Source organism: Symphalangus syndactylus, chromosome 12, assembly GCF_028878055.3.
Source record: "Symphalangus syndactylus isolate Jambi chromosome 12, NHGRI_mSymSyn1-v2.1_pri, whole genome shotgun sequence".
In the NCBI taxonomy this organism is placed as follows: domain Eukaryota; kingdom Metazoa; phylum Chordata; class Mammalia; order Primates; family Hylobatidae; genus Symphalangus; species Symphalangus syndactylus.
The window spans coordinates 126,424,025-126,450,590 of NC_072441.2; the positions used below are offsets into that span (position 1 = coordinate 126,424,025).

General features: G+C 38.3%; 1 protein-coding gene across 13 annotated transcripts in view; it reads right to left on the bottom strand.

Moving 5' to 3' along the window:
• Window positions 1-26,566, bottom strand: part of OSBPL9 (oxysterol binding protein like 9) — a 204,688-nt gene that overhangs the window by 109,239 nt on the left and 68,883 nt on the right. For 12 of the 13 annotated variants that reach the window (XM_055254766.2, XM_063627474.1, XM_055254764.2 and 9 more), the window contains 2 exons: window positions 23,721-23,771; window positions 6,229-6,307 (listed from right to left, as the gene is read on the bottom strand). In XM_055254766.2, the coding sequence (XP_055110741.1) occupies window positions 6,229-6,307; window positions 23,721-23,771 (130 nt within the window). The remainder of the gene's footprint in view (window positions 1-6,228; window positions 6,308-23,720; window positions 23,772-26,566) is intronic. The other variant, XM_055254767.2, reaches the window with a different exon arrangement.

Sequence of the window (26,566 nt, forward strand, 5' to 3'; positions counted from 1 at the left end):
ATGAACTGCTGATATGCAACTACTTTTCACCTACAAAAAACAGTAATTTCATGTGGTTGAAGCTAATAGCTTTCATCCTAACCTCTCTGATCATTCCTCTGAGCCTGTTAGCAGTTCCACCCTAGTATGATCCAAGGTTTAATCATCAGCTCTCTTCTCACTCTGATCTTCCAGAAGGATAACACTCACTACTACCATGGCTTTAATCAAAGACTAAAAATCCAAAGGTTTTATCTAGCCCATAGATGCATTTTATTTGGTATACATAAAAAAATTGTTCCTAAAACTGGAGAGTTCACACATAAACACACTCAACCCCATTCACAAAAAAAAAAAAAAAAAAAAAAAAAAAAAAATTAAATTTCTGGCTTCTCTTGAAAAAAAAAGGATGATCTGACAAGGGGCAAACATTCCAAGCCTACAACTGTCTGGAACTAAGTGGCAGCTATCCCTTTACACAGGGTGGGACCTCTCCAACTTGCTAGTCTTTACACAGCCATACTCTTCATTCATTTACAGTTATGCACTGCTTAATGACTGGAATCTGTTCTGAGAAATATGTCCTGAGAAATGCATCATTAGGCAATTTCATCACTGTGCCAACATCAGTACATGAACCTAGATGGTAAAGTCTACTACACACCTAGGTTATAGGATTTGGCTATCATTCCTAGGCTATAAACCTGCAAGCTTGTCCAATCTGCGGCCCACAGGCTGCATGCGGCACAGGATGGCTTTGAATGCAGCCCAATACAAATCCACAAACTTTCTTAAAACATTATGAGGTTTTTTTGTAATTTTCTTTTTTAGTTCATCAGCTATCGTTAGTGTATTTTATGTGTGACCCAAGACAATTCTTCTTCCAATGTGGCCCAGGGAAGGCAAAAGATTTGATGCCCTGCTATAGAGTATGTTACTGGACTCAATACTGAGGGCAACTACAACACAATGGTAAGTATTTGTGTATCTAAACATAGAAAAAGTACAGTAAAGATATGGTATTATAATCTTATAGAACCACCATCATATATGTGGTCCATCGCTGACCTAAATGTCCTTATGCAGCACTTGACTGTACTTATCTGCCTAGCCGTTAGGCTTCATATTTTCAATTTCTAGTTCTACCTACCAGCAGTATGCTGACGACCACAAATCTCCATTTCCAGCCCAGACTCAGATCCAACTACCATCATCTGTGTGTCCCACAGACAGCTTAAACATAAGAGGTCCCTCACCACTACCTCTGCTCTCCTATATTCTCTATTTCAGATGCTGACAGTGAGGCACAATGGCTAACACCTGAAATCCCAGTACTTTGGGAGGCTAAGGCAGGAGGATCGCTTGGGCCCAGGAGTTCAAGACCAGCCCTGGCAACATAGTGAGTTACACCTCAATAAAGTTGATTAAACATACATACATATAAATTTTAACTCAAAAAATAACTATTAAAATAAAAATTTTTTATTAAAAAAAAATTAGTCGGCCATGGTGGCGCAGGCTAATTTTTTTAGTAGTTCCAGCTACCTGGGAGGCTAAGGTGGGAGGATCACTTGAGCCCGGGAAGTCAAGGCTGCAGTGAGCCATGATCATGCCACTACACTCCAGCCTGGGTGACAGAGCAAGGCCCTGAAAAAAAAAAAAAGAAGAAGAAAAGAAAGGAAAGAAAGAAAAAGAGAGGGAGAGGATGGAAGGAAGGAAGGAAGGAAGGAAGGAAGGAAGGAAGGAAGGAAGGGAGGGAGGGAGGGAGTTGACAACATCCAACAGTAAGCCAAGCCAAGAGCATCACCCTTAGTACCCAAATTCTCTCACCTACCATTTCTGAGCAATTACCAGTTCCTACAGATTAAAAAAAAAAAAAACTTTTTTAGAGACAGGGCATCACTATATTGCCCAGGCTGGAGTGCAGTGGCTATGCACAGGTGTGATCACAGAACACTACAGTCTTAAACTCCTGGGCTCAAGTGGTCCTCTGGCCTCAGCCTCCTGAATAGCTAGGACTACAGGTGCATACCACTGTGCCCCAGTTCCTATAGATTTTTTAAAATCTCAAATCTAGTCCATTTTCCTCCCTATTACCACTGCTTTAATCTATTTAGAGGTCTCATCAACAAACACAGCTATGTTATAACACTATGAATAAACTGCCCATGCTCCAAGCCAAAGACACTGCTCCCACCTGTGTGTTAGATCCCATTCTCTCTTGCTTTCTCCAGGACATTGATCCAGCAACTCTCTCCTTTCTCTCTTGCATCATCAATTCTTCCCTCTTTACTGAATCACTGCCAACAACATAGAAATGCTATTATTTCTCTTATCCTACAAAAACAAAACAAAAGCTCCCTTGCTCCCATTTCCCCTTCCGGTTACTGCTATATTTCTCATCTTCCCTTTACATCAAAACTTGAATGCACTGTCTCCACTCCTATCTTAAAATCACTCTTCTCAAGGTTACCAATAAACTTCTCATTATTAAATCCTGTAGTCATTTCTCAATCCTCATCTTATTTGATCTGTCAGTAGCATTTGACATAGTTGCTGATCCTTCTCTCCTCCTAGAAACACTTTTTCTTGTGGCTTCCAGAGTACCACATTCATTTGGTTTTCCTCCTGCTTTTTGGTTGCCTCTTCTCAATCTCTTTTGCTGGTTTTACCTCATCTTGCGCCCTCTCAATAAATGTTTGAGTGCCCCAGGGCTTGGTAGTTGGACCTCTTTTCTCTCAACATTTATTCCCAAATTCTTGTGGCTTTCAATACTATCTATGTGCCAATGACTCCCAACTCTATTTCTGCAGCCCAACTTTTCCACTGAACTCCAACTGCCTACTTGACATCTCCATTTGCCTATTTGGTGGACATTTAAAACTTGTTTAGTAAACATGTCCAAAGGTAAGATCTGATGCCCATATTTCCCTCACCCTCCCAAAACTAGTTCCTCCTGCGATCTTCCACTTCAGTTAATGGCAACTCCATTCTTGTTACTCAACCTAGACTTGTCTTTCTGTCATATGTTACAGCTCAACCTTCAGAATAAATATACTATCATACAACGAAGTATTACTTAGCAATATAAAAGGAACTATTAATATATACAACAACATAGATGAATCTTAAAAACATTATGCTGAGCTAAAATAAAGCCAGAGAAGAGAGTACATACTGTATGGTTCTATTTATGTGAAATTCTCCAAACAAAACATCTATTCTACAATGATAGAAAGCAGATAAGCAGTTGCCTGGGGCCAGGGGCTGGGGCTGGGGACTGACTGACAGGAGCATAAAGGAATCTTTTGGAGTGATGGAATCTATATCTTGATTGTAGTGGTAGTCATGAGTAAATAAACTGATTAAAACATATAACTGTATATTGTGTACATTTTATTGTATGTTAATTACACCTCAATAAAGGTGATTAAACACACACAATTCGATCACTTCTCACTATCTCCCCATCTCCACTGCTACCATGTGGGAGCCACTACCACCCCTCTTCTGGTTTACAACAGCCTCTTACTGCAGAAATAGTTTCCCTACTTCTGTCCTTGCCCCTCTGAATTTTACTCCCAACACAGTGGTCAGAGTCATCCTGTTAAAACATAAATCACACCATGTCACTCCTCTGCTCAAAACCTTCTAATGGCCTTTTATCTCAGTCAAATTCAATGCCCTTATAAAGGCCTCATATGGTTGGACTTCCTGTGTCCTCTCAGATTTCATTCCCCATTACTCTCCCCCCATTGTTATCTGCACTCCAACCAGAGCCGGCCTCTAGCTGTTCTTCAAATATATGAGTATAAACTACAAAAAGAAAAACAAAACAAAGTATATGACTGTGTTGGGGAGGGAGGCAGGGTGGGTACATCATTCCAGGCAGAGAAATGACATATTCACCCCACCTCCCCCACCAACATAGCCATATACTTTGTTCCCTGACTTTCTTCAGCTCTTCACTAAAAGGCACCATCTCAGTGACTCTTTCCCTAGCTACCCTATTTAAAATTTCAACACTTCTCTTCTCCCCGCAACCTCACTTCTATTTCATTTTCTCCTTTCCTATTTTATTTTTTTCTCCCCAGGACTTATCACTCTCATTTACTTATATTTTACTAACTCATCATGTTGATCGTGTTGATTACCTTTCTCCTTTCCTGGAATGGATGACTCAAAGGGCAAGGAGTTTTATCTGTTTTGTATACCACTGTATCCCCAGAATAATGTCTAAAATAGATGTTGAATGAATAAATGAATGTATCTGAACAAACTCTAGCTTTCCCTTTAATAGTTGACAGAATTTGTTTTATAATGCATCAACTGATATTTCATTTGCTTAAAAAAAACTGGTGTATTCAATAAAAACTTCAGCACATTTAAACATATGTTCACATATATAGCTAAAATTTGCTTTCAATTCTAATCAAGAATTTAAGATCTCTCAGACATTGATAACTTTTTATCAAATTTGCAGGGATGTTATGATCAAGGACCTATGAATGTGAAATAGCTCTCATTATTAACAACAAAAAAAAGTCTTATCAAGTTCTTTGCAAAATCCAGATCTCATGCTAAAACTCCCATAACTACTACAATAGAAAATAAACTAATTATTCTGACAGTTTCAGAACTATGAATCCATTTTTAAAATGTGCATAACTCTTACCATTTAAATCCTTCCTGAGGAAAATTTCTTGTTTTATAAGCCAAATAAGTATAAGAGTGCCAATGGGGACATAAATAATTTAAAAGTAAATCAGAAGGTAGAGGTACAGCTTCTGAGGGTCCAAAGGAGGTGTCTCCTTCTTAGTAACAGCAGAGAAGAGAATTCTATACTGCAGCCTTACCTGCACCCAGCAGCTCTTTCTTGAAATGCATTAAAATATTCAACTTCATTCAAGTAAAGAGTTCCAGAGTGTAGGAATTATCTGCTTTGATTTATAGGCAGCATTACATATTTAACCTAAAAATAAAAACTCTGGGCTTTCATAATAGGATTTAAAATGTTTTATGAAGTTAAATATAGTAGAAAATTTCAGGAGAGCATCGTTATTAAAGCAGCTCTGAATAAATAATATCATCAAACACAGTAAATATTTTAAGGATATGTGGAAGAAAGCATTAGAGATATCACTATTGAGTACACTGGTTTACGTATGTCGAATATAACCTGCATCTTTCATTACTATCTGTCAATTTCTGAAACAAGACAATGAAGAAAAATAACTGCAATTCACTATCCTAGCACAAAAAGACAACAGCTGCCTAAACACCTCATATAACATATCTGGCCTCTGTTAGACTTCATAACCAAAACATTTTTAAGCAATAAATGTATTTAATATTTATTTATCTTGGCATACCTAGCATCTCTAACAGTGCACTGTTACTTGTAGTTGAGAGAAAGTGCTAACCTCTCCAAATCTTTTCATTTCTAAGTTTCTTGGACTGCTCTAAACATAAAAGAGAGATTACTCTGGAAAGGCAAAATAACAAAACCATTAATACTAAAACTAACAGTCACTCCTAATAGACAAGAGGTACTTTAGGACAAGATCATTAAAATTGACTTTTATTTGCTGGTTTAGAGTTTTCAAAGCAAGATGAAATGAGAATGATCATACAGTACCTTACCCTTTCTACCGGTGAACCATAGCATGCAATGCCGAAACATAGCAGTGGCAGATGGCATTTAACTATAAAAAGGATAATAGCAGAGAAATGATAGCTGGCAGACAAAACACAGAAATACAGATGAAATGAATGCAAACTTGTAGTTCTTGAAGCAGAGCAAAACCTTTAAGACAAAGGTTGCCACTAAGCTTCAATTTAATTTACATTTTGAGTTTTACACGGACAAACACTGCAACCTTCACAATCAGTCTTTAGACTCTTCATGCAGAAGCAGAACCATACTCCTTGATAAAGAAGATCAGCAACCTTCTGTAAACACAAGCCAGCAGCAGCAGCAGCCCATTACTCTCTCCCTTCACTGATTTTTATCCTTTAAAATTTTTCATCTCCAACTGCAGCCAGATCCACAGTCGTTTCAAATCGATCTACATCCACTGCAGATACAAATCCCTGCCTAACCTGCAGTACCACTTCATCCAGAATGTTCCTATGCACTCGTTCATGCAGGATCAGTTGCAAAACCATTCAAGTCATCCAGCAAACAACCCAAAAGAGAAAAGAAGCAGATGGGACTATGAAGAGAAAGAATCTCTTCTTTCAGCTCACCCTGGAAATGGAAGGTTTTCTGATCAACAGTTATTGTGAAGGTGCTGTCGTCCTCATCGTCTATACCAATCACAGCTCCCTGTGAAACAAAGAGCAAAATCCCAATAAGGCAAACAATGACATCAGCAATATTCACTACTGCTATAGCCCTGGAATACTCAATGCACCAACGACACTGGAAGCAGGCTAGACACAGAAAAGAGGAATCTGACTCTAGTTTTGCTTATGGAGAAAGAACTAAAGGAGAGGAGCTGGCAGGACACTCTAGTACCATGCATAGGTACATTCTATGCCTTCCTTAAGGGCATAGATGTGCTGGGAGGGGGAAGGGACAAACACAGAAGCTGAATCTAGGATCTGTGTTTTAAGAGCCAGCCACTGAGCCTTTCTGAACTTCAGAATGCTCTCTAAAACGGGAGTCAAAAACCTACACCTCACCAGGTTGTTGAAAGGCTGAAAGAAGGCAGGTGCTCTTCATCAGGCTGCTTCTGCGATAGTATATACTTGTTAGTGTAGAAATGCCAGGTGACATTTGCTTCAAAACACTGTCCCAACCCCTTCTTCCAAGTGCTCCCATAACCACTTGTACATTGCCCTCCAAGAGCACTTTTCACAGTATACTGTGATTATCTGTTCCTATGTCAGCCTCTTCCTACAGAACCACTATGAGATCTTAGAAATCAAGGACTACTTTATTTGATACATGGCACTTAAGTACATACTTAGTATATGTTTCTAAATAAGAGCACGAACAACTCTCCAAACTAGGGGTGGGCAGGCACACACAATGGGGAACTGAATTTATAAGTTGTTTTGGGAAGGCAGACTGGGTAGGTTTTAACCCTTTTAAAAAAAATTTTTTATTACTATTTTTTGAGACAGAGTCTCACCCTGTTGCCTAGGCTGTCACCCAGGCTGGAGTGAAGTGGCACGATCTCGGCTCACTGCAACCTCCACCTCCCAGGTTCAAGTGATTCTCCTGCCTCAGCCTCCCAAGTAGCTGGGATTACAGGTGTGTGCCACCACACCCAGTTAACTTTTGTATTTTTAGTACAGACAAGGTTTCACTTTGTTGGCCAGGCTGGTCTCGAACTCCTGACCTCAAGTGATCTGCCTGCCTCAGTCTCCCAAAGTGCTGGGATTACAGGAGTGTGCCACCACACCTGGTCCCCTTTTCTTAATATTCAACTACATGCATTCTGTGAAGACAATAGGAATTAAGATAAGAGACAGGAAACTAAGCAAAATAGGGAATCTATTGTTCAATGTCCTTAAGAAAAAAGTATCTTAAGTATTCCAGAGAGAAAGACTAGAGAACACAGAATAGGTCAAATGCCTCAGGTGATAAGAGAAGCAGTATGCCCTTGATAAAACCAGAGACCTTGACAAGGCGAGTTGAAATGACTCAAGGGGACAAAATACCTAATCCCATGAAAAAAGGCTACATAGGGGGACTACTCCTATACCAGGAATATTAGGGAATAGGATCAAACATTTATTCATTTCTTCCCCAGAGGCTATCTGGATGAACCCCAACTCTATCCAAATTCCACCTACTTGAATTACTTTACTTATTCCTCAGTGTCAGATGGGGTAGGAAATTTTATCTCCATTTTCAAATAGGGAAAGTGTCTCCAGAGAGTATAATGACTTGCCCAAGGTCACACAAAGAGTTAACAGCAGAACCAGTACCAGATCACCATTGGCATGGAACCTAGCTACTCCACGACAGCAAATACAGACACACTTCAGTGGGTAAGCACGTGCAGAAACAGCTCATTCTGGTTAATGTAATTTGTGATTAACTGAGTTAACCTTCTAACTTGTGATGTACCAAATATTTCCTGCGTCATAACTAAATACCAAAATATATGCTATATACAGCTCTGGAATATATGCCCTGCCTTCAAGGCACTTACATCCAGTACAGGAGATAAAACATGCAAAGAGGTGACTATAATACAGGGCAAAAAGTTATCTCTATCTGGATGAACCTTGAAAACAGTATGCTAAGTGAAAGAAGCTAGTCACTAAGGATCACATGTTACATGATTCTACTTACAAAAATTGTCCAGAATAGGCAAATTCATAGACTGAAAGTAGATTAGTGGTTGTCTAGTGCTGGGAGGGTTGGGGTGAAATGGGGAATGGCTGCTAATGGGTATACTAGATTTCTTTACAAGGTGATGAAAACATTCTAAAATTGACTCTGATGATGGTTGAACAACTCTGTGAATATACTAAAAACATAAATTGGATACTCCAAGTTGATAAATTGCACAGTATTTGTATTATATCTCAACAAAGCTGTTGCAACTCACTCCACTCTCAAATGCCTGCTCTTTCTCTTGAGTTCCTTAATTAAGAACCCAAATGTAAGCTCAAAAAGTCACCTAGTCAACTCTGGTAGAAACCTCCAGGTCTGTACAACTTTCCCTTGTTCCATTACCACAGGCTGTGCTCATTCTACCTCTCAACTATTAAGTTCACCAACTTGTCTCCATCCTCTCTGCTACTTCTGTAATTCAGGCTTTCATTGTTTCTTGTTTGATAACAATCTGCCTGCCTTCAGTCTGGACACTTTACAGTTAGTTCACAGTCCTTGCTATTGCCGGAGTAATATTTCTGAAGCACAGACTCTTATTAGAGACTCACATGTTTAAAACCTTCCTTGGCTCTCTATGAACTAACAGATAAAGTCAGCATTACTTCATAATGTCATTCAAGGCTGTTCAAAATCTGGCCCAACCAACATTTCCACTATCGTCACCCAGCTTCCTTCTGCCCCACCTCACAGAGACCTCATATGAATTCAGCTTCCACATTTCTTCCACATACCTCACTCATGAAAATGAGTTCAGTGCAATAGCTGGCAGCATTAACTAGTCACTGTGGTTTAGTGCTCTGTGATGACAAGATCGACGGCAGTGTTATCCAACAGAACTTTCTGCAGTGATTAAAATGTTCTGTATTTGTGCTGTTCAGCTTAATAGTCATTAGCCACAAGTGGCTATTGAACATTTGAAATATGACTAGTATGACTGAGGAACTTATTTAAAATTTTTAAATTTTAAAATAATTATTTTAATATTTTAAATTTTTAAAAACACCAAGCAATTTCACTTTTTAAGGTCATTCTTCAAGCTCTATTTCTCACCATTTGTTAAACAAGAGCAAAATCCCACATCTCCCTCTAGCTACCGCATCCCCTCACATTGCTTTCAGAGAGGAGCTTTTTGAAAATTGGCTGTACCTTAACCTTCCATCCACTCTTGCAAGCTGGCTTCCTTCCTCTCATGGCACCAAACTTCTCTCTCACAGATCTCCAACGACCACATTACTACTCTAGTTTTGTTGTACAGAACTTCTCCAGAGGCCAGGCGCGGTGGCTCACACCTGTAATCCTAGCCCTTTGGGAGGCCGAGGCGGGCGGATCACCTGAGGTCAGGGGTTTGAGACCAGCCTGGTCAACATGTTGAAACTCTATCTCTATTAAAAATACAAAAATTAGCCAGGCATGGTGGCGCATGCCTGTAATCCCAGCTACTCAGGAGGCCGAGGCAGGAGAATCTCTTCAAGGCAGACATTGCTGTGAGCCAAGATCGCACCACTACACACCAGCCTGGGTGACAGAGCGAGACTCTAAAAAAAAAAAAAAAAAAAAAAAAAAAAAAAATATTTCACTGGAGCACCTGTTGCTGCTGCAGAAACATTTCTCTCTGTGTACTTTAGATAGTCTAAATGGAAGAAAACATTACTTTCTGGACCTTTGCACTTTCCCCTCTCTAACTGAAGGCTTCTTTGAAGACTCGAACCTAGCTAACAGTCTCCTACTCCAATCAGGTCTTGTCATGATCCTGAGCATTCTTCAATGTATATATGCACAATTGATCTGATGCTCTGGTCTCTCACTGTCTTGATTTGTTGAATGACTCAAATGAACTACATTGCTATTCTCCTTCAGTCATTCACTTCCTATGACAAAAACCCTACACCCACACTGTCCAATACAATAGCCATTAGCCCCATATTGGGTATTTAAGTTCTAATTAAAGTTAAGTAAAAATTTAAAATAAGTCCCTCAGGTCAGGTGCGGTGGCTCATGCCTGTAATCCCACCACTTTGGGAGGCCAAGGCTGGCGGATCACCTGAGGTCGGTAGTTCAAGACCAGCCTGACCAACATAGAGAAACCCCATCTCTACTAAAAATACAAAATTAGCCAGGCATGGTGGTGCATGCCTGTAATCCCAGCTACTCGGGAGGCTGAGGCAGGAGAATCACTTGAACCCGGGAGCTGGAGGTTGCAGTGAACCAAGACTGCCCCATTGCACTCCAGCCTGGGAAACAAGAGCGAAACTCTGTCTCAAAAACTAAATAAATAAAAAAAATAAGTCCCTTAGTCACACTAGTCATATTTCAAATGTTCAACAGCCACTTGTGGCTAATGACTATGAAACTGAACAGCACAAATACAGAACATTTTAATCACTGCAGAAAGGTCTGTTGGATAACATTGCCGTGAATCTTATCATCACAGAGCACTAAACCACAGTAAATAGTTAATGCTGCCAGCTATTGAACTGAACTCATTTTCATGAGTGAGGCGTTATGCTAAGCATTTGACACATACTATCTCATCTGAAAATAACACTACATTGAAATGTAACATATATGTTACAAATCGTAAGTGTACAGCTCAATGAACAGAAAAGCTCCCCTTGTAACACTTCCTAATCATTAACCCAACCCTCCATTCCAAAGATAAATACTATCCTTAGTTCTAATATAACAAATTAGTCTGTCTTTGAACTTATTTATTTATTTATTTATTTTTGAGACAGAGTCTCACTCTTTTGCCAAGGTTGGACTGCAGTGGCGTGATCTCAGCTGACTGCAACCTCTGCCTCTGAGGCTCAAATGATATTTGTGCCTCAGCCTCCTGAGTAACTGGGATTACAGGCATGCATCATCACATGCCTGGCTAATTTTTGTATTTTTTGTACACCATGTTGGCCAAGCTGGTCTCAAACTCCTGGCCTTAAGTGATCCACCCATCCCAGCCTCTCAAAGTGCTGGGATTACAGGCAGGAGTCATCATGCCTGGCCCTGTCTTTGAATTTTATACAAATGGACTCACACCATTTATTTTCCTTTGTGTCTGGCTTCTTTCATGTACCATGTTTGTAAGATTCATCCATATTGTTGCATGAAGCAGTAGTTTGTTCACTTTTATTTCTATATATATCATTCCTCTGTATAGATCTACAATTATCAATTCCACTGTGGATGGACATTCATGTTGTTTTCAGTTTTACATTATTAGAATAAAGCTCCTATGAATATTCTTATTCATATCTTTTGTTATACATGTATTTACATTAAACACAAATCTAGGAAAGTAAATTTGCTAGGTCACAGGATATGCATATATCAGTTTTAGGAGATACTATCAAACCATCCTCAAAAGTGGTTGTGTCGGCTATACTCCCATCAGTGGTATACGACAGTTTCAACTGTTCCACTAACTTCACTAACAGTTTTTCACCTTAGTTATTCTTGGAAGGTAAGTATTGACATCTCATAATGGTTCCACTTCCCTAATAACTGACAAGGTTAAGTATCTTTTCATGGTTTTTGACCATTTAAATATCCTCTTTTGTGAAATAGTTTAAGTTTCTTCTCCATTGACAAGACTGGACTATCTTTTTCTAATTACTTGTAGGAGTTCTTTCTATATCATGAGTATGAGCCCTTCAATGGTTATAAATTAAGCAAGTATCTACTTCTACTCTGTTGCCTGCTTTTGCACTCACATAATGATATCTTTTGATGACGAATTCTTAACTTTAATGTAGGACAGTGTATTGACTTTACATTTTATAGTTCTGCCTTCTATGTCTCCTTTAAGAAGTCTTTCCCAGTCCCAAGGCCATGAAAATATTCTCCTACATTATCTTCTGGAAGGCTTTACATTTGGATATCAGGTGGAGTAAATCCTCCAATTTAAAAAAATTTTTTTAATAAATAAACATCATCAACATAGTCATAGCCAGCCATCCCCAAAGGGGCAGATGAAAGCAAATCACCATTTCTACTGGGTCTGTATGTCGGCTGAGAAGGCAGGAATCAGGAATGGATATTCTTGACTCTATAAATTTTTAGTCAGCTACACATGTTACACACACACACACATACACACTTGCCAGCATAATGACTCAAATGACTGGAAATAAACTGGGATTTGCCAGTCTAAATAGACTGTCACTTATTTAGGTCTTTTTAAATTTCAATAATGCTTTATCATTTCATGAGTAGAGGTCTCACTCATCTTTTGTTAATATTTATTCCTAAAAATTTGATGCCTTTTGATGCCATTATAAATGTTCTCCATTTTAAAAAATTCATGTTCTGATTGCTAGTTGTTAGTATATAGAAATATCACTGATTGGCCGGGTACGGTGGCTCACGCCTGTAATCCCAGTACTTTGGGAGGCCAAGGCGGGCGGATTATGAGGTCAGGTGATCAAGACCATCCTGGCTAACACGGTGAAACCCCATCTCTACTAAAAATACAAAAAATTAGCCAGGCGTGGTGGTGGGCACCTGTAGTCCTAGCTACTCAGGAGGCTGAGGCAGGAGAATGGCGTGAACCCAGGACGTGGAGCTTGCAGTGAGCCAAGATCGCGCCACTGCACTCTGCCTGGGCAACAGAGCAAGACTCCGTCTCAAAAAAAAAAAAAAAAAAATCGTTGATTTTTATATAATGACTTTGTATCCGGTTATCTTGCTAGATTCAATTCTCAATTCTAATAGTTATATCTATAGATTCTTTTGGATTTTCCATATGCTCAATTAAGTTGCTGTGAATAATAGTCTTAGTACTTCTACTCCAAGCCTTATACCTTATATGTCTTTTATTGCTTTATTCATTGGCTAGGACTCCCAACAACAAAAGCAGTCATTGGGTAGAAATTCTAAACCTTCCTGATATGCCCTCCCACCTGAAGACTCACTTGCATCTAAACCCAGCGTGCTTCCTTTCCAATTATCATAATGGAAAAGGCATCCATTCTTCTATCTAAAACCCAGTCCTTCCACACTCATGCTCCATATCCCTGCCAATTGTCAATTTCTGTCTCTCTCTCTCTCTTCTTGGTCTCTATTTCTCTTCTCTGTCTCTCTCTCTCTCTTCTTGGTCTCTATTTCTCTTCTCTGCCTCTCTCTCTCTCTCTCTCTTTTTCCCAACTGTATTTACACATACTCAAGACTCAAGTCTTCACACTCTTTGACAACAGCCCTTTTCAATTCCATGTCCTCACCAAGCAATTGGCCAGCCTCTCTCATTCCCTTTTAGTCAAGATTATTCAGCTGTCCAATCCTCTAGTTTATAATTTATTTTAACCTTCCGTTCCTTGGAGGATATGTTACCACATCAATGGTTCTTCTTCACCTTCACACAAGGTGACCATACGACCTGGTTTGCCAGGAACAATCCTGGATTATTCCTGTTGTCCTGACTCAATAATGAATAGATCCCCCTTTCATTCTCAAGCACTTCTGGTTTAAGGGATGTGGTCACTCTCCGCCACAGCCTAGCCTACAAGGCCCTTAGTGATTTGCTTCATGCCTACCTCTCTATTCTACACTTAAATAGCTTAAGGTTTACCAATTCTCTCCTACCACCATTTTTTGCACATGTTCCCTCTGCCTGAGACATCCTTCCTCTCCCTTTATCTGAGTTTAGAGTACTTTTTTGATTATATCTGGTAAAGCAAAACTCCCTCTGATAATCTATATATGAAATGGTGTTCTGTTGTTAAGAAAAGTTACTTATTATACTTACCCACAAAAATATCAATGTTTTTCTTTCAACTCCACTTTTATGACCCCCATTGTGCCAACATAATAAACATATACATCTTTCAGTGACTGCTCATGATTTTTTTCTGAAGGTTTCAGATGGTCAACTTCTTAAAGTTCTATCAGTACTTGAGGTCACCAAGGTGCCTGTTGCTCCAGGGTCACACTATCAAGGCACCAAAAAGAAACTAGAGCTACACAGTCTTGTCCCACTGGATGAATTTCCTGACTTTCTCTCTTTTCCTTTTTTTTCTATACACACAGACATACTTCAGACATGAATCATCATTCTGATGCCAAAGACAGAAAGATAGTTTTGCTCTCACGGCTTGGGGTAAAAAAAGAGAAAGAAACAGAATTCTGGCTATTTTGGGGCCAATCTCCCTTTGCAAAAAGAAAAGTAGGCTGTTGAACTGGTTCCAAAGATAATAAAAAAGAATGATGACTCCTCTGAGACATAGATTGCTCACAGGCTCCTAAAAGGAATGTAGACAGTGCTAAGAATACACAGCATAGCTACTCCCATTATAACTCTACAACCACATACTTTTCATCACTGCTTAAATGACATTGGAAGTCTATTTACATTCACATAGTGCATTTAAATGTGGTCCCTGAGATTTAGGCAGAACAGGTCACTACTCTTCTTTAGAGATTAAGAAACTGAGACTCAGGTTTAAAAAAAAAATTTTTTAAGTTTGTCAAAAGTCCAACAACTAAAAGGGAGAAGAATACTAGGTCTTGCAAACCCTGATCCAAAGCCTGTTCTTAACAGGACATGGTGACAGTAAACAATATTCACTAATTACTTCAACAAACTTATTAAATACCTATTCTGGGCCAAGAATAGTAACAGCCAGGGGATACAAAACATATCTATGCCCTGGAGGAACATACAGTCTAGAGAGGAGTGACAGAATCAATAATATAGAAGAGAGCAGAATGACTTGCGGTTCAACCTGCTCACTAAAGAAGACGCTGCATGGGGGACCTACTTTAGCATCATTCATTCATTGATTCAACAAGTATTTATTGAATTTCTAGGCACTGGCCTAGATGCCAGTAACAGAGTGGTAAACAACTTGCTTTGCTTTTGCATTCAACATTTTACCTTCTTTTCCCCCTTACATGAATTGAAAGTATGTAACTTTTCTACATTTTGAGTATTCGTCTTTTTTACTGATTTGTATGCATTTGGGGGTATTTTCTTTTTGTCTTCTTTATTAATATGCAGGAGTTATTTATATATACACAGAATATTAATCCTTTGCCAACTGATATATTTTAAGTATTTTCTCTTCTGTCCATGAGTTGTATTTTCCCTTTGACTGTGGTATCTTTTTTTGTTCAAAGGTTTTAAATTTTGAATGTTGTCAAACCCACAAATATTTGCCATTGTAGTTTATGCTTTCTGCTCTATCTTGATATCATAAAGATATCACCTATGCTTTTATCCTAAGTTTAAAATTTCATTTTATACCTCTTATACATCTGAAATTTGTTTTTGTGTATCACATGGGGTAAAGAGTAATATTCTTTTTTTCATATGGACACCCCACTGATCCAGCTTCATTTACTAAGTGATAATGTCTGATTTGTAATGCTCTATCATATACCAAATTTCCAGCTTTTTCCAAGACGCAAATCCAAATGGTTCTGTTTTTCAGCTTCCTCTTCCATTCCGCTAATCTATTTCTTTCTCTTATAACACCACCATACCATTTTAATTACCACAGTTTCAGTTAAAAACTTAGTATCTGGAGTGGCAAGTCCACCAACTCCTTATTCTTTAAAAATATCTCTCCCCTTTCCCAAATTTTAAATGACTTTTAGAATCATCTTGTCAAGTTCTTTGACAGCCTAATTTTGTCGATTTATGCTTTTTTGAGAAATTATCCATTTTCATATAAGCTTTCAAATTTATTGGCAAAATGTATTTGTAGTAGCTTCCTGCCAATTTTTCATCTCTACTATTATGTACTTTTCTTTTTTCATTCTTAATATTATTTATTTGTGCCTTTGTTTTTTTCCTCCCAATCTAACCAGGGTTTATTTTATTACTTTTTTCACAGAATCACAGTTCAGTTTGTTTATGCTCTCTACTGTTTATTTCCTATTTCATTAGTGTATTCTTTTTGTTATTTTCTTCTTTCTATTTCCTTTGCTATTACTTTTCTTTTCCTAATTTTAAAATTTTAATGTTTAGATCATTAACTCTCAATCTGTCTTGTAATATATTCATTTAAGATTATAAATCATAGACTTCCATAGATGCAGTTTTAACATGTGGTTTTCTCATTATCGTTCAGATTTAAATATTTCACAATTTCTATTATCATTTCTACTTTCACCAATGAATTATTCAGAAGTATGTGTCTGAGGTGGGTGGCTACTGTTTCATCAAGGGATTTCTAATTTATTTCATTGTTGTCAAAGAATGTTATCTATGTGATCACTGCGTCTTTGGTATTCTCTTTTTCCATAACAATTTAATTTATTTTCTTAGTATTCTATGTCTGATATTAATTCTGTTTCCCAGCTTTCTTATGGTTAGCCCTTGCCTGGAATATATTCTTCCATCACTTTCTTTTTCATTTAATTTTTAATTTGTAATTATGAAAAGTATAAACATTCATAAAATATAGCACTAATGACATCTATGTACCAATCACAGAGATTAAATAGATCTTGCCCAAGGGAGGATATTTTCAATATTAAATTCATAGAGAAGAGAAAGAGCTTACACAAAGACTACTGAATTAATAAGAAAAGCCAGAATGAATACAGTGACTTTTCACTGTGAAATAACAAGACAATTGATAAAAGTTCTTACAGGATACAGATCCAAGGGAAAAAGGAAGACATTCTTAAGGTTATACATTAACCTAAAAATAACACCTTATTGCACTGTGAAAAAAAAAGTGATGGTATCAATGAAATAGGGCACTAACAGAAGTCATTACTGAAAATATTAATATTCTGTCATGGTGTACCACCGACCTCTCTTGTGCTAGACTAAAAGAAAAGAGAATAGATAATGCATCCCTCAGGAAATCACATTCAATTCTGATACCTAGCACAACAGGTAAATGGAATACTTAGTTTCACTGGATGGAGTAAAAGAGGGTTACTCTAAATCATATGTGGATTAATAGCTTTCAAAGATGTATAATAAATTTACCATTAAAACTTTGTTTAATATAATTCATTTTTCTTTGGTGATTCCTAAGGCCCTTTAGAATTCTTCAGAATCTGAGATTCATCTGTATTAATAGAAACTATGAATTACAAAAAAAAAAAACTACCATTCATTTAGATCCTATTAAGCGCCAAACACTGTGTTTGAGTACTTTTCAAAATGTATCAACTAATTTGGTACTCACAATACTATGAGTAAATGGCATGATGTCTATTCCAGAGATATGGGAAATAGGGCTCAGAGCTGAAAAGTTGCCTTAAGTCACAACGCCAGAATGTGGCAGAATCCAAGTTTGAATTTCATTACATACATGCCCTGTATTTGTTTTTGCCACTACACCCTACTTTTTTTTTTTCTTTGAGACAGGGTCTTGCTCTGTTACCCAGGCTGGAGTACCCTAGTATGATCTCAGCTCACTGCAGCCTCGACCTCCTGCACTCAAGTGATCCTCCCACCTCAGCCTCCCAAGTAGCTGGGATAGAGGTGAAAGCCACCACACCCAGCTAATTTTGTTCATTTTTTTTTTTTTTTTTTTTTTTGTAGAGAAGAGGTCTCATTATGTTGCCCGGGCTGGTCTCAAACTCCTGGGCTCAAGTGATCCTCCTGAATCAGCATCCCAAAGTGCTGGGATTACAGGCATGAGCCACCAAGCCCGGGCCACACTGCCTCTTTAATGTCGTCATGTCTCCATTTTCCAGATATTATCTGAAAATGCCAATATTTTGTTTTTGACTGGTATGAGAAGGGATCAGACCACAGGACTCAATCAACATTTTACTTCTTCATCAAGGAAAGGGCACCATCTAGTGGCACACACTTCATAACCAACACAAAGAAGGTTTTTCACTTTTCTGCTTTCCTCCACTGGTTTTACACTACCTTATAATAACTTATGGTATCTGAATTCACTCTTCTAGTCCAGAGGAATGGGAGCCTAGTAACATTAAGAATTGAACAGGGCTTTGAAATAAGACCCAAGTCCAATCTCAGATTCAACATTTCTATGTGACCTTGATAAGTTACTAAGAGTAGTTTGCGTCTCGGTCTCCTCATCTGCAAAATGAAATATGAGCATTTACCTGACAGGGTTATGATAGGAATGTGTATGAAAATCATCTAGCACAGCACCTGATCTGGGTTTCCTCTATGGTCCCTTTCTCCATTCTCCTTTCACATACCCTATGTTCACATGGGTGTTTTGCTTTGTTTTTTTAGAAAATACATCATACCACTGGCTCACATTATGTTTAAGATAAACAACTCCCACAGTTCTTTCGTATGCAAACCATAGTAAAGGCAAATTTCCCAACATTTACTGATTATTTTTATAAATACATAAAACTAACAATAAGCATTTTTGAGTAAGTATTTATTATGTGCCAGGCAATTGTGACACTGAACAGGAACTTATTATCCAAGTGGAGAAACAGAAAAATTAACATGTAATACAATGTAACAAGCAATTTCATGCCTCTAAATTACAAATGTAAAAAAATAGGCCAGGCATGGTCGCTGGTGCCTATAATTCCAATGCTTTGGGAGACTGGGTTAGGAGGACTGCCTGAGGTCGGGAGTTAGGAGACTGAGTTAGCAAGACTGCCTGGTCAACACAGTGAGACCTCGTCTCTTAATAAAAAAAAAAAAAAAAAAAAAAAATTTAATTAGCCAGGTGTGGTGGTGCACACCTGTAGTCCTAGCTAGTCAGGAGGTTGAGGCAGGAGGATTGCTTGAGGCCAGGAATTTGGGGATGTAATGAGTTATAATCACACCACTGCACTCCAGCCTGGGTGAAAGAGCAAGATCCTGTCAAAAGTTGGGGGGAGAGCGAGGAGGGGGAGGAGAAGCAGGACTGGGGGAAGAAGGAAAAGAAATGTAGAGGATAGGGGAGAATTAAACCTGTTAGAAGTATGTGGATCAGAAAGGCTTCACAGATGAGGTAACATTTGAAAAGTCTCTTTAAGCAATGAGCTCATCACATAGGGGGTGCAGAACTTCCATGATATAAGAAAAAAAAAGTTAGAAGCAATGAGGAATGAAGAAGCACAGTGAGGGAACAGGAAGAAACACTGTGATTCAAATACAAGATGGGATGAATGGGGCAAGGGCAAGATCAGTAGTGCAGTCAATGATAGCTCATTAAGCTCATTTGGAATCTAGATGCAGTATCTATCACCACCATACTCATCACCGTCATCATCGCTGTCATCCATAGCAGTTACTATTTCCTATACATACATAACTGCTAAGCCTCACAACAACCCTACCAGTTATATCATGGTATCCTCATAAAAGTTAAGAAATTTGCCCAGTGTCAGAGTCAGTAAGGGAAGAGCTGAGTAAAATTCAGCCCCGGGTCTCTCTGATTGTTTCTATACCAGTGGTCCCTCTTGGTTACACAACATAATTACCTGGATAATCTGTTTAAAAATAAAGGTTCCAGAACACTACACTAAAGCAGCCTATCTAGAAGGTGGACTTGGTAACTGTATTGTAAACAAACCCTCCAGATATTTCTTGACAAGAAGCCTCGGCAGTCTAATTTTTGGAAAATACTACAAAGCCTAGTAAAATGCACGTGTGTGCACACAGAGGGACAAACACACACATACACGCTTCTAATTAATAAGTTCCATCTACGTGCCAGGACCTAATCCTCACAAAATTCTGCAAGAAGAGTATTATCTCCACCTTAAAGAAGAGGAAACTAAAGCTCAGAAGCTTATGATAGCTTCCCTTTTCCAGTCAACAAAGGAATGAGTAAAAATGGGATTCAAACACAGGTATATTTGGTTCTTCTCTGTCATGCTGTGTAGTAGGCAGAATTTTAAGAATGACTCTCACAGACCCTTGCCCCTGTATAATCTCCTCCCCTTTGAGTATGGATGAAAACTGTGAATATGATGGTATCACAGGAGTAATTATGTTATATTACATGGCAAAAGGGAGATTATTTGGTGGACCTAATCTGATGTCATCACATGAGGTCTTTTAAAAGCAGAGCATTTTCTGCAGCGGATAGCTGAATGAGAAGTCAGAAAGATTCAGAGCACCAGAAAGATTCAATGCACATCGCTGACATGAAGATGGAGGGGTCTAGGCCACATGACCAAGAATACGTGCAGCCTCTAGAAGCTGAAAGCAGAACACAACTGACAGCCAACAACAACAAAAAACAAAAAACAAACAGGGGCTCAGTTCTACAACCACAAGGAATTGAATTCTGCAAATGCCCTGAATGAGCCTGGAAGAGGACTCTTCTTCAGAGCCTCCAGATAAGGGCCCAGTCCAGCCAACTCCTTGATTTCAGTCATACGAGACCTTAAGCAAAAAACCCAACTGAGATGTCTGACCTATAAAACTGTGAAATAAATGGGTGTTTTTGTGTGTATGGTAAAACATACTAACATGAAATTTATTATTTTAACCATTTTTAAGTGTACAGTTCAGTGGCATAAAGGACGTTCACATTGTTAATGATGTGATGATCACCATCATCAATACCCATCTCCAGAGCTTTTTCATCTTTCCAAACTGAAAACTCCATACTCATTAAACACTAAGACCCCATCTCCCCTACTCCCAATCCCTAGAAACCACCATTCTACTTTCTGTCTCTGATTTTGGCTACTCTAGGTATCCCACATAAGTGGAATCATACTCTTTTTGTCTTTTTGTAACTGGCTTATTTCACTTAGTCTCGTGTCCTCAAGGTTCATCTATGTTGCAGCATGTGTCAGAATCTCCTTCCTTTATAAGATTGAATAATAATAATAATAATAGACTGTATTTATATACCACATTTTTTATCCATTCATCAGTGGATGGCCACTTGGATCCTTTCCACCTCTTGGCTACTGTGAATATTGCAAATAATGCTATATATCCATGTTATATATCCTATGAACATGGACATATAAGCATCTGTTTCAGTCCCTGCTTCCAATTCTTTTGGAAATATATATATAAACACATATATAAGTGGTTGTTTTTGAAGCCAATTCATTACCTTTAAAATTTGGTAAATAATAGGAAATAATCAAGCAGTCATCTTGCCTATTTTAACTGCACCACTGGGTAACCAAATAATAGATGAAATGTCTCCTTATAAAATTATTTCTGATAAAAATTAGAACAAAATGATAGACTGTCATCATTTTGCAACCCTCAATGAGATTAACTGGAGGTATTGAACATCAATAGCTGCTAATATCAACAAAGGGCAAAAACTAGACACTATGTTCTTCCTGCTAAAGAACACACCACCACCTACAGTCTTGCCAAAGGGATCAAACCTAAGTCTGATCCAGTCTCTGGATCCAGCTGCCAATTTGCAGCAAAAACAATGGATAGAGGAATGTAGTGAACTGCACCACCGTGCAATCAGTAAAATCTATACTATGGAAAATTCTTATAGGTCAAAGGGTCTGGATTCCTTTTTTTTTTTCTTTTTCTTTTTTCTTTTTTTTTTTTCAGACAGGGTCTCAGGGTCTCACTCTGTCACCCAGGCTGGAAGGCAGTGGCACAATTATGGCTCACTACAGCCTTGACTTCCTGGGCTCAAGTGATCCTCCTGCCTCAGTCTCTCAAGTAGCTGGGACTATATAGGCATGTGTCACCACATCCAGCTAATTTTTTAAATTTTTTGTAGAGATGGGGCTCTCACTATGTTTCCCAGGCTGGTCTCGAACTACTGGGCTCATATGATCCTCTGCCTCGCTCGGCCTCCCAGTGTTGGGATTAAAGGCGTTAGTTACAGCACCCAGCCGGTCCGGATTCTTCAACAGACAAATTGTAAACAAAACACATCAAGTTAAACAAATACATAAGAAAACTATAGGACTTAGGGATGCACATTTGGGTAAAAAAGTTATAACCAAATATAAGAAGTGATTAGGAGACATATAAGGGATGTAATTTATTTAATTGGGGCACGTGGAGAGGCTTCAGGTGCAGCTGGCAAAATTCTATTTCTTAAGGTGGTAGTTAGAAGGGTTAATAATTAATTAAGCTACATTTAAAAGCAAAAACAAAAAAATAAAGACAGACAAAACCAGTGGATTAACTGTAACAATGAGACAGTGGCCTAAATCCAGATGGAATTCAAATGCAGTGCTCTCTCAAGATAGTTCTGCCAAAGTCTCACTACTGAACTTATCTCAAGCCAAAAGAGCAGTTAATACCAGACTGACTGGTGACTGAGGTCAACAGCAAGTGCTTAGAAAAGTAATTACACCAAACAGACAAAAGAGAAACCAAAGGAAAATTTTAGGAAAAAAAAACAAACTAGAAGTTGAATTTTTAAAAATCTTTGTGCTATCACATATATACCATCTGCTTGAAACAGGCCTGTCTCATTTCCATCCTGCAAATCTCCCATACCTACTCCTATCTCAGTGCCAGGATTTTTCTATTATAATTTGGTGTCTTTCTCAGCGGTATTTCCCAGTTCTATCAAGGACTGTTAATAAGGGCAATAATATGTTTACCAAATATATTCACATCTTCAAAAGTAAGGATGCAGAAAAAAAAGGTGGAAGAAAGAAGTCAACAGGGTCCTGAAGAAAAGGTTCCTAGAAGCTGATTAACCTAGTTATGATAGAGGCCACTTTTCTTCATATACAATGGGATACTAGAAACTGTATCCCTAGCCATGCATTCTTTCTTGCCTTTACCTATTTGAACAATGGTGGAAACCGAAAGCAGCATGAAGCTATAGGTCTGCACCATAAGGCAGCAACTAGCCACATGTGGCTATTGATCCCCTTCTCTGAAGTACAGCTAGTCCTAATTGAGATGTACCCTTTATATAAAAAACACACTGGATTTTGCATAGTTAGTATGGAAAAAAAGATTGTAAAATATTTTAATTTTTTTTATTAATTACATGTTAAAATAACAATATTTCAGATATACTGACCCAGACAAAATATTAATTTTGCCTGTTTCTTTTTACTTTTGAAATGTGGCTTACTAGAAAATCTTAAATTATAGATGTGGCTAACACTGTATTTCTACTGGACAGCACTGCTATATATACCATGACTAAATAGTGCTGAGCAGGAAAAACAAAGCAGCAGCAGCTAACAGTTGGGATTTTTCCATTTTTTCTACTGTTGATATACCACCAACACTATAACTCATTTAATTTCCAGCCCTTGTCTCTTGTCTGTAAAGTAGAGGTTTAAGAAAATCAGAACATGCATTAAGTCATAAATACAACATTGAATCATGGGCCAAAATAACTGAGTACTAGTCCCGGTTCTGATACTAACAGTTACTTGGAGAAATCACATTTTCTCTCTGAGACTTAGATACCTGCCCCAACAATTATGTAACGAAGCTAAACTAAATTTAGACTTCCATAATTCTATCAGAATACAATTTTCTTCTTTCTGTCAAAATTGATTTTCATAAAAATGAATAAATACTCACTCTGAGTCTAACACATCCTCTGCGAGAGCCTCTCATCATTTTGTCCTTGGACTAAAAGAAAAACAAAGCATTCAATGAATAAAACATTAACAGACTGGTAAATTGTTTTTAGAATCATCTGGGCATAAAAGGACAAGATTTACAGTAATACCCATCCCTTCTGCCAATTCCCCTTCCAAAAAGAAATTACTTATGGATAGGAAAATAAACAGATTTTAAATGAAAATGTCATACAGTCTATATAAATTAACCTAATCATAGAACTTTACACATACCTTTAATGTAACATGTATTACATCATTATTTTCATTCCTTCTTCATTCCCTTAAGTATGAATGTTTCTCATACTTTAGGGAGTCAGAGAACCATCTAGAAGGCTAAGAATCACCTGGAGGTTTAAGAATCACTCCCAGATAATTATTTTTTGTTGTTTTGTTTTGAGATGGAGTCTCGCTTTGTTGCCCAGGCTGGAGTGCAATGTCTCAATCTTGGCTCACTGCAACCTCTGCCTCCTGGGTTCAAGCGATTCTCCTGCCTCAGCCTCCAGAGTAGCTGGGATTACAGGCACCTGCCACCACGCTCGGCTAATTTTTGTGTTTTTGATAGAGACAGGGTTTCACCATGTTGGCCAGGCTGGTCTCGAACTCCTGACCTCAGGTGATCCACCTACCTCGGCCTCCCAAAGTGCTGTGATTACAGACGTGAGTCACCGCACCCGACTGCCCCTAGATAATTCTGACAAAGGCAAACAGAAGACCATACCTCAAGAAGTATTGCTTTAGCTTTACCTCTGCAATTTCCCAAATGGGTAACATTTTTTGCTTCTGTGACTTCTCATCCAATGTCCCTCAGTTTGGAATTTTCTTGACCCAAATGTTCTGCCTCGTTGTCATCCCAAGCACCTTAGCTCTGTCTGATTTAGATTTCCACCCTGGGTTCCCAGAGTCTTCTGTGTGTTCCCCTGTTGTGGCACGCATCACCCTGTGTTATAATCGCTGGTTTACTTCACCCACAAGACTACACATTCCTTAGGGGGTAGGAATTGTATCTGACTTATGCCTCAGAACAGTGTCTGGTACATATCAGGTGCTCAAAAAACATTTACTGATGAATGTAACTTAGCCTTTCTGTGTCCCTTACTAAACTGAGCCAAGCAAAGCCTATGTTATGCAAAAGTGCTATGTTTACATTCAGTAAATATTCCTAAGAGTAAATTAGTCATGTGCAATACAACAAAGTAACATCTCAAATAATGGAAGTTGAACAAATACTTAATACTTGAACAACTGGTATTTTCCTGTACTCCACCTGTGTGAGAAAGCAGCAAAACAAGCCAATATTGAACGATTATGTTTTAAAGATGATTATCCCACCTGAAACCATAGATGCCCTACATCCAAAGTCTTGAGCCATAAGAATTCATGTTCAGAAGTGATTACTGAGATACTAAAGAGAGTATTCTTTTTGTTCTATCTATAAATATCAGGACTCATATATTTTAGAAAAAAAATTTCTCAATACCAAGCAGAGTTGAAAAGAGTTCTTTACTAATAACACAGTGAAAGAAAACAGTTGATGAAAACATTCCTTAAGCATTTAGTAGCCCTTTTACTGTACCCTATACTTATCTTCCCTTCAAAAGTGTAAAGGAAATACACAAAAATAATAATTAGATTTGAAAATCCCTGATGAAGTTAGAATGCAAAATTAACCCTAACAAGGTAAGAATATATTCATCCTTGATCCGCTTCTACTATAACACAATTTTTTAAATAAAATTACAGTAAATAGAAAAAAGGCAATACAGGTCCCAGTGGTAATACAACTATTAGGGTTACAAATTAAAAAACATTAAGAGGGCCAATTATAATCCTAGTTGTTTCCTAATTTCCTAACCCAGCACTTTGGGAGTCCGAGGCAAGAGGGTCACTTGGGCCCAGGAGTTCGAGATCAGCCTAGGCAACATGGCGAAACTCTATCTCTACAAAAAATACAAAATATTAGCTAGGTGTGGTGGTACAAACCTATAGTCCCAGCTCTCAGGAGGCTGAGAGGTGGGAGGACTGCTTGAGCCAAGGAGGTCAAGGCTGCAGTGAGCCATGACCACACCACTGCACTCTAGCCTGGGTGACAGAGCAAAACCCTTTTTTCAACAACAACAAAAAAGAAAAAACTAAGAGAGATAACTGAAAATAATTAAAACAAATACAACCAGGAAATAATCATGCAAATCCAGAATGTGTGACATTCTACAAAACAACTGGCTTAGATTCTTGCAAAATGTAAAAAAAAAAAAAAAAAAAAAAAGGACTAACATGTAAACAATTGTAATAGAGCAAAAATAAGTGCTGTGGACTCCAGAAGGCTCCTCCCTGTCAAGGAAAAAGATCAGGGAAGGAAGCAAAACTGAAATGATCAGGTTTCAAGTTTCAACCTGGGGCTTTAAAAAAGAAAGAAAGAAAAAAGAAATCTGATAAAAAGAAAGGGAAGGTAGTGGGGGAAAGGCCATTCCAAGACAAGGGAACAGCATCAGCGAAGGCACAGATGTAGAAAACTTTACTTTCCTATTCATAGGAGAGTAGATGTATAGACAAGAGCACAGGGTGCAGACAGGAACTTACAGATAAGACTGAAGGCCAGGAACAGTGGCTCACGCTTGTAATCCCAACACTTTGGGAGACTGAGGTGGGCAGATCACTTGAGTGAGGCCAGGAGTTCAAGGTCAGCCTGGCTAACATGGTGAAACCCTATCTCTACTAAAAATACAAAAATTAGCTGGGCATGGTGGTGCACACCTGTAATCCCAGCTACTTGGGAGGCTGAAGTAGGAGAATCCCTTGAGCCTG